General features: G+C 44.5%; 1 protein-coding gene across 3 annotated transcripts in view; it reads right to left on the bottom strand.

Moving 5' to 3' along the window:
- HACE1 (HECT domain and ankyrin repeat containing E3 ubiquitin protein ligase 1) overlaps positions 1 to 2,960 on the bottom strand; it is a 123,038-nt gene extending 120,078 nt beyond the window's left edge. The window contains exons 1-2 of one of the 3 annotated variants that reach the window (XM_083176969.1): positions 2,502 to 2,960; positions 234 to 288 (exon numbers count right to left, since the gene is read on the bottom strand). In XM_083176969.1, coding sequence (XP_083033095.1) covers positions 234 to 288; positions 2,502 to 2,577 — 131 coding nt within the window. In that variant the 5' untranslated portion in view covers positions 2,578 to 2,960. The remainder of the gene's footprint in view (positions 1 to 233; positions 289 to 2,501) is intronic. The other 2 variants (XM_083176967.1, XM_083176968.1) reach the window with 2 other exon arrangements.
- Between the last annotated feature and the right edge of the window lie 10,142 nt (positions 2,961 to 13,102).

Genomic DNA, 13,102 nt, shown 5'->3' with positions numbered 1-13,102 from the left:
AAACATTACAAGTCATTATGAGGAATAAAAATGTTTGCTGTCCAATTTCCACACCAATTTTGACAAATTCCCTTGGCACTCAAAGGGTTGAGATGGTCCAGATGACATATTGGACAATTGTTTGTACCTAGTTTAACAGTAAACTCTTCCACCAAAGCAAAAAATACTGGCTAACTGGATATAAAATATACATTTCTTTACCAAATCCTATTATGAGACATGTGATCACATACCTGTGTTGATCAGCCATCACCATAGGCATCAAGGTGTAAACAGCAGTTTCATTATCTGTGTCAAATTAATAGCACATCAGTTATTAAAAAGCTTTAAGAAAAATATTAAAGAATTAAACATCAAAGCGAGTAAAAGTACTTTCTAAAATTCACAAAGTAAAAAAAAAAAAAAAAAAGAGATATCTAGGACAAATAAATATACGTACCAATCTAGTGTTTAGCTGGCCATACAATTATCTGAGGTATTGCATAGAGCCTTACATGCGATACCTCGGCAACTGCCCACTGAGGAAATTGATACATTGTACAGTATGCATCCCTTTAGGTATATGAGACCCCAGCTAGTGCTGCCAGATCTGATAAATCTTACGTGTAGTCCTTACGATCTCCATATCCGATGTGCATGTTACCATGCATCAGATCGGAGGATAATCATATACAATTTGGGCACTTTTCGTCGATTTCAAAAAGGCAAAAATTGTATAAGTGTATGGCCAGCTTTACACCACTGCACCACTCATTAAATGACTGAGCCAGTGTGATCAGGTTTACACACCGTACGTAGGCACTTTTTATGTTACTAACGAACCGACAGATCTGTTCTAATACATAATTGCTGCAGTCGTGCAAAAAAATCACAACATGATACGGCTGGAATACAAAAGTAGACTATGCTGATTAATTTGATGTTCAATACTTGTATATCTGTGGGGGTTATTTTGGTTGACTTGCAAGGCTGCGAATTCGCAGCCTTGCAAATACCCCCCCTTCGAATTGAGGTTTAGTATAAACATCTATTCGTATGCACGGGTAACCTCCCAAATCTTTCGATGGTCACCAGCAAAGAAAAAAAATGAAGACACCTGATGTTATCAGAGTTGCACAGGACTTGGCAGATCACTCGCGCAGGCATCTCACGCTGTGTGGCATATTGTGTATGACTACAAATCAGAATCAGAATCAGAATCAACTTTATTGGCCATGTATGCTTGCGCACACTAGGAATTTTTTGTGGATTTACAGTGCAGCATCAAGCAGGGATGAAGGTGGGGGGGTGAAGGCATTACATACATTACATTAAGACATTACATGTGGGGAACACATGCCCGCCGAGCTGCACAGCGCTTAGGCAGCCATCAGCGGCGCCACTGGTCGCTGCAACAGCCAGGAAGGTAACATTAAGTACAGTTATCACATAGGGAGCACATACCCTCCGAGCTGCACAGCGCCTAGGCAGCCATCAGCGGCACCACTGGTCGCTGCCAACAGCCAGGAAGGTAACATTAAGTACAGTTATCACATAGGGAGCACATACCCACTGAGCTGCACAGCGCCTAGGCAGCCATCAGCGGCGCCACTGGTCGCTGCAACAGCCAGGAAGGTAACATTAAGTACAGTTATCACATAGGGAGCACATACCCACCAAGCTGAACAGCGCCTAGGCAGCCATCAGCGGCGCCACTGGTCACAGAAACAGCCAGGTAGGTAACAATACAAGCAGAGAGACAGTACAGTTATCACACATGGAACATATTTGGCTGAGCTGCACAGCTCCTAGGCAGCCATCAGCGGCGCCATCTTGATCATGCTGCTCAAAGGCAGCAGTAATAATATTATTTTCATGGCAACTGAAGCATGAGTTCAACCGGATGCAGCACTTTTCTTCCAAAGCTGGCACACCCTGCCAGCTTGTTGTTCAACGGGTGTGCGACTAGTGATGGTACAGCATACAGGCTTTGCAAACAGTGGTTACGGAGGTACATGGTACAAATCATTGTAAAGAGACAGTAAACAAAGAAAATACATAGCTTTCATCGGCTTAGAGGCTGAGAGAGATGGTAATTGGTGAAAAATAAAATGATGCCATGTGCGGGTGTAAGTCCAAATCCAGTCCAAACTCCAGTCAAACTCATGCTTCTGTTGCCATGCTTACGATGCAGGCTAAGGGAATTAATCCATTGAGTACCAAATTAAATACAAAACACAGTTGGTATCAACTGGCAGATGAGCCCAACATTCGTCATTTGTACCTTAAGCCTTGGTAATATGCTCTACATCCACATTTTACAGAGCTGTGCAATTTCATGGCATAACAAACAAGGTATTACATTTTACATTGGATGTATCCATCAGAGATGAATGAATAATAATAAGCATTTCTCACATATGAGCCTGATATACAGTGACATGGATCACTGAACACTGGTATAGTCCCGTGTATGTGTATGCACTGCTATGTGTATATACTGCCTGCTCTCATTACGTCACCTTCCGGTAGCTCCACGGTGCGGGCTCTGCGGAGGGAGCGGGTCAAACGGTTGAGCTGCTCCATGGCTCTCTCCATGCTACGGGGAACGAATCCCCTACAAGGTCAGGCCGCTTCCAGCACGAAGGGAGCGGGGAAGAACGATGAGGTCTCCAGCACGACGAGGTAGTGCTGGGACAGGTAAGATGTCACACCCGCCCCATGGTGGCTGCTGCTGCCTAGGTACGTGATGGCCAGCAGGGGGAGGCATAGCCTCAAGTCATCTGCAGGTCCATCCTATCTGCACTCCTTAGCAGCCAGCAGTGTGTCAGCAGGAGCCGGCCGTGTGTGACCGGATCCTCGACTCTTCCGCCCTGCAGGGGACGCGGGTGAGGGCTGCTCGGGAAGTGTAGTCTGTGGTGGGAAGTGCAGTGAGGGGAGATGGAGCTTCGCAGACTACATCAGCCATGGTGCACTGCGGCCACGGTAACTAAGGGTTGCTCCTGAATTGTTTGTTTGCTAAAGTGTCATTGGCGCGACCAATAGGCTTTAATGTTAGTGTGCGCTGTGCTCAGCACATGGTAGGCTGGAATCACAGGGGCGTAACCAGGATGGGAGAATAAGTATGTACAGAGCTATTTATAACTATACTGAGATCAGTAGTCGATTACGGAGTGGTGAGTGACTAGTCCTGAGTGTCACTCTGTCACCTGCTAAGGCGGACATGCCCGTATTATTCTGCCTGACGGGTGTAAGTAGGAAGTTACCTTTTTCCATCCAGATGATAACTCCATGTATTACAGTCCTTATATTGTTCTATATTGTCCTGAATATACTCTATGCTCCATATAAGGTAGTGTATTGCATACCTCCCAACGTGACCCTCTTCCAGGAGGGACAGAATGCTGGGACTATGTAAAAACCGGACCCGGACTAGACTCCGGACTGCCGGACAGGACATCAAAATCTGCAGTCCGGAGCTTGTAGGGTCCGGTCCGGGGGGTGTCCTGTTCGGGGGGTGTCTTGTCCGGGGGGGGGGGGGGGGGTCCCTGTGATAGCTATCACCAGGGACATGGGGGAGGGGAGATTACAGCCTCCCCGTGTGCTCCGGACCGTCCGGTTTTTGCTACATGCCCGGACCATACAGGGAGCCTTTATTCTCCCCCTCCTCCACTCCCTGGTGACAGGTGTCACAGGCAGCCCCCCGGACAGGACACCCCCCGGACCGGACGCTACAAGCTCCAAAATGCAGAGTTTGATATCTGGTCCGGCGGTTTTGTCCTGGTCCGGATTTTACCCATACCCCAGAATGCTTGGTTACTGGACTAAAGGGCCCCATACATCAGCAATTAATTGTGACAATTTTCAGATATAGAGATGATTGCCACAATTAATTTTAGATGTGTGGGCTCCCCTTTTGGCAATCCCAATCAAAATCGCCAATCGATTGCTTAATCAGGTTTTTAAACATGTTTAATAATCTGGTATTATCTGCAGATCTTTTTTATATGTGTGGGCATTCCCAATTCGTCTTCTTCATCTATTTACATTATGAACAGCAATCGATTGGGCAATTTCCAGATATGAAGATGCAATCTTAAGATTTAGATGAAAAAATCTGCCGATCACTGAAATAAATCTGTATTGTGTGGGCAAAGTCAGATAGATTGTAAAATCCATTTATCTGGCCAAAAAATCCCTGGATCTGGAAATCCATAAATTGTGATTGCTGATGTATGGGGCCCATTACCTCTTTATTTATGATTGCCATCACCTGTTTTTAAACACTTTTCGGTACTTCCTTATCATTGTTGCCACCGCTTACGCCAGTTACGTTAGCCGCTATTCTGAAACACTACCACCCTGTGTCCACAACACCCTCCTGTTTCCACGCAACCATCTATTACCTTTAGTAAAGTCATAGCGAGTGGAGTGATCCACCAATCCGGAAGCGTGGCGAGTGAACAGTTACACTATGTAAGTTCCGTAGCGTATGCAGTGGCCGCAAAGATGAGAAAGCACCCACTTTTCTATTCATCCTATCTGTCCCGCTTTTTGCGGGACAGTAGTGTCCTGCGGTTGGGCGGGCAGTTGGGAATACCCCCTGCCTGGTGTTGCCATGCCCAGTGCTGCAGAGCGGGGAATAGACACTGTGTGTAACATTAGTCATGGTGATCAAATTACTGATTTAAGATAGTCAACAATATTTTTTTTACATAAGAAAATCAAGAGAATAAAAGTCTGTTGGTTCCACACATAATGTATTTTCGGTACTCTTTACCTAGATGGGCGCCCGCGATTGAAATCGCGGGCGTCGGGGGTAAAAATCGCGGCCATCGCGGGTAAATCGCGGGTACATAAAAATCTGCTACCCGCGATGACCGCGATTTTCCCATAGGGAACAATGTTAAAAAAGCTGATTGAGCGCGATTTTCATGTAAAATGCCTCAATGCCCGCGATTTGGCCATAGGAATCAATGTTAAATGGGCTACAGAGCCCAAATAGGCACAATTAACCCTTAAATGTCCCCCCAAATTTTTAACGCCACCCCACGATCCACGCCAACCCGAAGCGTGGCGAGCGCAGCGAGCCCGCGAGGGGCGGCAGTACGCGTCCTCCGACCTTTTCATGCCCTACTATCCACTAGGGCGTGGAGTGAGAATAGAATAGTGTGGCGAGCGCAGCGAGCCACCGAGCCCGAAGCGTGGCGAGGGGACGCGGATACCTTCACAGGTAGACGCGTCCCCTCGCGGGCTTCACAGGTGTCCGCGTCGCCACGGACACCTGTGAAGCCCGCGAGGGGACGCGTATAACTGTGAAGGTATCCGCGTCCGCTCGCCACGCTTCGGGCTCGGTGGCTCGCTGCGCTCGCCACACTATTCTATTCTCACTCCACGCCCTAGTGGATAGTAGGGCATGAAAAGGTCGGAGGACGCGTACCGCCGCCCCTCGCGGGCTCGCTGCGCTCGCCACGCTTCGGGTTGGCGTGGATCGTGGGGTGGCGTTAAAAATTTGGGGGGACATTTAAGGGTTAATTGTGCTTATTTGGGCTCTGTGGCCCATTTAACATTGATTCCTATGGCCAAATCGGGTCCATTGAGGCATTTAACAGTAAAATCGTGTCCATCGGGCCTTTTAACATTGATTCCTATGGCAAATCGGGAGCATCGCGTCGCGGGCATCGCGGGTACATTTATGGCCGGCCGCGACGCGACCGACAAGATTTCCATGTTTAACATGGGTTTCAATGGGAAATCGCGGGCATCGCGTCGGTCGCGTCGCGGCCACACATAAATGTACCCGCGATCACCACGACGGGCGCCCATCTAAGTAAAGAGTACCGTATTTTCTTCTCACTGTCAAGAGTATTATAGGTAATGAATAAATGGAGCGGGTTAGATTGATCAAAATGGTTATCTTGCCTAAATTTATCTACATAATGCAACACTCTCCAGTATTTATAAAGGAAGATTACTCTAGGAAAATAAACAGCTTAGTTTCGTCTTTTGTATGGCGTGATAAGAGGCCTAGAGTTAGGCTTGAGGCTCTGTGTAGAGATAGAGACAAAGGTGGGCTTGCCCTTACAGACTTCAAGACATATTATATGGCAGCGCAACTTGGTCATTTATGCTCTTGGGTTCAGCAAGAGGAAGGGACAGTGGAACTTACACAACTCATAGAGGTGGTAGATCCGGACTTGACTCCTTTGCAGAGATTGATGGTGAAAGACCTTCATAGTAACCTTCCATCGATCATTGTGCAGGCGATCAAAGTGTGGAGATGGGCTAATAAAATAAATAATTTTGACCTAGACATAGACACCTCTATTTTTTCCATCTATACAATAAAAGCAATTAGAGAACAACAGGGAGAGATGGTATGGCATAACTTTGGCATAGCAACAATGGGCCAACTGTATCAGGGTGGGGCTTTGAAATCTTTCTCCCAACTACAAAATGAGTACAATATACCAAATTAAATGTTTTTTTAGATACCTTCAAATGTAAAGTGCCCTAACCCAATATAGTAAGGGTGAATTGTTGTGTATAGAAGAGTCCCCATGTAAAAAGCTTCTTAAACAACTGGGCCATGGCAAACGCCTGTCTACAATGTATGAATTATTGAACTCATACCTACAAGTAGAGGAACTGGGGCTTCTACGGGCTAAATGGCGGGAGGATATTCCTCAGCTGGACGAGTTAAGCTGGGGAGTGGCCGTATCAGTTCCTAAATATGCCACCAATTCAATGCGGGTACAACAGATTCAGTTTAACATCCTACATAGGATTTATATAACCCCAGTAAAGCTAAATAGATTTGATGGTGCAAGAGCAGCTAAATGCCCCAAGTGTGGAGAAGGGGAGGCCACAGTTTGGCATCTACTTTGGAGATGTCAAGATGTAGGTAGGTTCTGGGTAAGATAATTTAGAATCATGGTTCAAATTGGATTGCCTAGGTGTCATCTAAATGAAATTAATGTAATACTGGGGTTGTGGATGGAGGGTAGCCCTGGCAAAAGTGATTATCGCTAGACAATGGCTGGCAGTTAAAGGTCCAGAGGTCGTAGAATGGATAAACCTAGTAAACTACACATATGACCATGAAAAATCTACATATGATTCTCGTGGTAAATCACAGAAATTCCAGAGTATCTGGGGGCCCTGGTACCGTTCAATATATTATAAAGTGGTGAAATAGAAATAATTGTGTAGAGCAAATACTGAAATAAAAGTGAAATATGTATACGTAATCACGACCTGTTAAGGGACACTAAAATTAATTGTGAAGTGTGAAAGTGTAAAATCGCGTAAATATAGATTATTAAAAATAGTACATAATTAACTTGATTTAAAATAAGAATTTTTTTATGTGGTAAATTGAAACATTGGCAAGTATTCAATGCCGGTGCGAGCGGCCGACGAGGGGGTTAAACTGCGAGGATCACAGAAAACCAGTGATCCTCGCAGTTTAACCCCCGCGCCGGCCGCTCGCACTATGCAACATTCCGGGGGAATCCTCGCCGTCACAGAACGGCGAGGATTCCCCTAAACTGCGAGAGCCGAGGCTAGTGCAGCAAACTCGCTGTAATTAGCCTCGATTCTCGCAGTTTATGGAGGCACATTCGCAAATTCCCCCTCGCTCAAAAAACGGAGCGAGGGGGAATTTGCGAATGAGGGGGGGTCAGTTGAATACTGACAAGGTGAGCGGTGACTGCGAGCAAAAAGTCCTGCTCGCAGTCACCGCTCGCCCACGGCATTGAATATATGCCAATGAATATTGATAATAAAGTAATTTTTGTCACAATGGCGCACTATACTCACTAAATTTGAGTACATCACATGTGAATATTTTGGAGTGTATGTAATTAAATAAGTATAAGGACACAAAAGAGGCGAGGGGGGGAAAAAAAAGGGCAGATGGTTAAAAATGGTATATTATGTGGCCCCATCCGAAAAAAATTGGCATATGTAAAAGTTGCTACAGTCATGTGTCGTATGTTGGACAAGCAGGTTAGAGGTATTAAAAAAGGAAGTTAATATACTAAGGACCTATACTACGGTTACAGGGTAAAGGACTCGGCTATGGTCATGAGTGAGGATTGGTAGGGAAGGGATATGTATGCTATGTCATGTTTTGTTTCGTTAATATGTATGTAAAAATATACGATTTTTTTTTATACCTATTGTCACATATGATTTTGTTATGTATGTTATTAAATATAAATAAAGACTCAATTTAAAAAAAAAAAGAGTGTTCTAGGTAGTCTATCTCCAGAAAACTCAGCCTTGTAGCAATATGTCTAATGTAACCCACTCTGAGATAATAGGTAAGTAATAAAGCAAGCTGCCATACAGGAAACCCCTAATAATTAGACATGCCTGAGGACCGCTACATTTGAGACTATTTGAATGATGGTAACACCTATACAATGGCACCTGCTAAGTAAAGGTTTTTTATCAACTGCCTTCTATTCACAACAAGAATTTGTATTATGTAATTATGTAGCTGGTAGTCATGTTTGAGACACATAACACATTTATATCTGCTCACTAATGCTGCGCGGAAGCGTGGCAATGCATTGCGAAGCCTACTGGGACATTCCACCGCGGCTCTCCCTTCCATGCGGTCCAGACGTGCCTAAATTGTCCAGACTTCTCCCAACAAACAGCATGTCACTGCCCTATTGACACTCACTACTGGCTCTGAAACTGCAATTGGCTGTGATCGCTATTTCAGTGCTCTCAAGAAATTACCTGGATCTTTCCCAGAGTTGAACATGACTTTGAACCAAGTTAATGTAACAGTTGAAATGCTTCTACACAGTAATTGAGGCTTCTGGGGCACTGACAGATGGTGTCATCTGTCAGTGGCCCAAATAGAGAGGAGAAAGACGCCTGAGCCATCCATAGCTGGCATACAGCCTCAAGCACAGGCTATCCCATACCATGTTCATCACCTGCAGTGCAGCCCAGAAAGAAAGGCAGCCACAGGCTGACCACAACCTATGCTGCAGCCTATACTGCCCATCTTACCTGCAGCAGACTTCCAGCAGCTGGGCTGAAGCAGAATTAAAGGGTAAAAATTAACCTGCAAAGGACACTGTTGTTTACCAGTCTTTTTGGATAAACCGGTCAAGTCAGCAAGTGTTGAACAAGATCTAGGAGTCCAAATAGACAGAAAACTGGGGTGTAGTGCCCAATGTAATGTAGCTACCAAAAAGGCCAACAAAATTCTAGCATGCGTTAAAAGGGCATAGAAGCTAGGGAATCAAAAGTAATTATGCCACTGTATAGAGCATTGGTGAGACCTCACCTCGAATACAGGGTGAAGTTCTGGGCCCCGCACTATAAAAAGGACATAATTGAATTGGAAAAAATCCAAAGAAGAGCAACAAAGCTTATTAGGGGGATGGAGAATTTAAGCTACGAGGAGAGATTAAGCAATTTGGGACTATTTACATTAGAGAAGAGATGTTTAAGGGGGGACATGCTCAACATGTACAAATATATCACGGGCCATTATAAGGAACTGTCAAGCACCCTTTTTTCTACTAGAAAGGAATCTAGGACATGGGGGCATGAGTATAGATTAGAAGAAAAAAAAAATTGTTCAGCTGGAAGGAAAAATTTATTTACGGTCAGAGCAGTCAAACTCTGGAACTCTCTTCCTGGAGAAGTGGTGGCGGCAGACACTATTAATACATTCAAAATAACGTTGGACAAACACTTATTGGTTAAAAACATCCATGGGTATAAATAAGAAATATAATCTGTCTTTAAAATATCAAGAACATACTATACAGCAGGGGATAAACTATTACAACGACCTAGGTTGAACTGGATGGACACAAGTCTTTTTTCAGCCTTACCTACTATGTAACTATGTAAGATAAAGGCATTGTTCAAGCGGGATGCAGTTATAATCCCGGCATTCAAAATCCCGACCACCGAAATCCCGACACTTTCTCCCTCTATGGGTGTCCATGACACCCATAGAGGGAGAATAGATTAGTGTAGCAAGGCACCAAGCCCACTGCGTGGCCACGTCCCCCTCTGGTCGGAATCCCGACCGCCGGGATTTCGTATCAAACCTGTTCAAGCAGATCTCCAAAGGACATGTCCAGAACCACAAGTCAGATGCAGTCAGGAGACACCAATGACACAAAGCAATATGTAGCCTATCTCCAATGTTATCCTGTGGATTCCACAGATACAAGCATGATGGAGTCGAACTTCGACGAAGTTGTATTGATGCTTCCACGAAGCATCAATGCAACTATACAGGTGATTGTGGAGACAAGCTCCTAGATGTCACACGTCAAACAGAAGTAATAGAAAGTTGGAGAAGACCACAAGCACATGTCCACAAACACAACTACTACTGTGTACTTAGTTTGTTTTTTGTTACTCCCCCCTTGCACTGTACACCATACTGCCAAGGAGAAAAATGTCAGGTCAAGTTGCAAGAACCATATCCTCTGTAATTGTCAAGCATCTCCGTCAACTGTATTCTGACATGCAGGCCTAGGAGGATGCTCAAATGGAGCAGTTTTCTATCATCGGAAAGGCAAATGCATCAGTCCTTTTATGTTTTAGCTAATGGGAAGGGCATTCTTTGAACGCATGTTTGGTTATGCTTTAGAATCAGAATCCGCTTTATTAGCCAGGTATACTTGCTTATACTAGGAATCTGATAAGGATTGCTGTGCAACAGCCAGGGTGGGAACAAATAAAACAGTGGCAGTACAGCTATATATCACACGTACAGATATACATTAGATGTATCCTGATGAGGGACATATTTACTGAGCTGTACAGCACCCAGGCAGCCATTCAGCTGCTCCACTTGGTGATTGCAACAGCCAGATAGGTAGACAGTAAAACATTACAGCTACATAACATGACAGGACAGGAGTGACATGGGGTACATATTTAGCTAGCAACACAGATCCTAGGCAGCCATCAGTGGGGGAGAGTCAGTGAGGCCAGGGGAGAGAGTTAGGTGGGGAGTCTGTGAGGCCGGGGGCTGGAATTGTGCCCTCTCTGGGCTGCCCCCGATAATGTAGCAGGACCTCTCCCCTTGGGGGCCGCCGCCACCACTGGGCTCGCCCGGAGCTGGAGCATCGGGTGGGGGCAGACATACTCCCACAGACTGCTGGAGCACAGTGGCCAGGGCCTGCAGGCTGGAATTCCGCATTGTCGCCGCTGGGTGTCGCAGCCGGCTGACGCAGCCAATGGATCCTGCTGGCTATGGTGGACTCAGCGGGGGTGGGGGGTAGTGGTGGTCATTGCCGGGGCCATGGTTGATGCCGCCACATGTCCCGGCCAGGGGAATGCCGGGGCGGACACTCAGCAGATCTCCTGTCCTCCGTCCGCATCCTCTGCACTCTCCTGCCCTCCATCTGCCTCCATCGTCCACCTCCTCCGCTGTGCTTCTCATTCGGGGGCCGAGTATGGGAGCTCGGAGGAGAGCTCCACATGCATGGGACCATCCCTGGCTCCCAGACGCAACATTTACCTCAGGCCCCAGCTACTCAGGTCAACCATGGGACATAAATATAATGTCCAGTTCCAACAAACCGAGCACTAGTAGTACAGCTTCAACACATTTAAAACAAGAAACACCTGAATATCCAGTATATAGATAATTGCCTTTAAATTGTGAACTGAATCAAGAAAAGGTGCACTGCTAACAGCCACTGGTAAGAGAATTGTCAGTGCTCACTGTGCAATCATGCAAACAAAAACATACATAATGTACCAGCGCTGGCTAAAAATTAATAACAACAATTTAATAATCTTAAAGATGTGGGACGATTTCTTCTATAAAATAAAATATTATAAAGTAGACATCACACTGCTATATTTATGTATATACATTGCTCAAAAAAAATAAAGGGAACACTTAAACAACACACTCATTTATGACTAACACAGTGTTTTTGCATTTATCGAAGCCACTAACCCTATTAAAAAGAGCACTCTGGTTCTTTACTAGACTCATCTTCAATATTACTATGCAGCAAGATAAGTTGCCAGGTAGCTGTAGAAGTCACCAATATTAAGAGCAGATGTATTTTCTTCAATGGTAGCTACTGGGGTTGTCCCAAAGGATAATGGGTAATACCTGGATAGCTGCTGCTGATGTAGTGCCATCAAGGAAGTACCTTTCAATGCATGTAAGAGTAAGGAAGGTTCCAATGGAGAATTTTTGATAGTCAAAATTATGTTGAGGAAATTGTAGGCAGTCCATAAACCAAGGTGGCAATCTGTCAACCAAACTTTCTTAGCTCAGCTTGACGCATTTCTCTGGGTTTAGAGCTTCCCAGCTTCCTTAATTATATTTTTATAATAAATTGTATTTATAGAAGAAATTGACCACCTCCCCTTTCTTCCTTTGGCCACCTTTTCTAGGCACTGTTATGTTTAACCTTTGAAATATGCCTATTTCATTTTGTATTTATATTGTGTTTAAATGTTTAACAGCATTTCCACACAGTAGCATAAGGGATGCCCCAAACAGTATTAATATAGTGCACACATTTGCAATTTTGTGTGTACAAGCACTTTTGTAATGTTTTTATACTGTACAATGCATTTTTTTTTTTTTAAAGAATATTTGGATTTATTTTATTTTTTTATTGTGTGGTTTCTTGCTTCTTATAATTGCCTATTATGTATGATCCCAGTCTGTACCTAGATAGACCACTAATTAGTGAGGAGGTCATATTTTAATTCAGTTGGGCCTAATCATAGTCTATGTCACTACATGTACCATAGCTGTAAAAATTGGGGCTTAGAAAATGTAAATATGTCCTCACAATCGGCAACCTGCACCTACAGTGAACAATACATTATTATCAGGCTAATGTTATGTAAATTTCTACTGAGCAATATTAAGAAATACATCTTGGATTTAGGGAAATAAACATGTCAAGGCCACCCTGTGAAGACAACTATGAAGCTAAAAAAACATTTAAAACCTAAAAATAAATAGAAATATACTTACTGGTATCTGTGGTCCACTATGGCTACTATCTGTAGGACAATTGAAAGCAATACTTTTCAGTTGAAGTAGTCTGCAAGGTTGTCACATGGGCGATGGTGGGGCTGTGGGTTCCAT

This window comes from Crinia signifera, chromosome 3 (assembly GCF_055691185.1).
Source record: "Crinia signifera chromosome 3, ASM5569118v1, whole genome shotgun sequence".
NCBI lineage: Eukaryota > Metazoa > Chordata > Amphibia > Anura > Myobatrachidae > Crinia > Crinia signifera.
The sequence above is the reverse complement of the archived record's forward strand: the minus strand, read 5'-3'. Positions and strand labels throughout refer to the sequence as shown.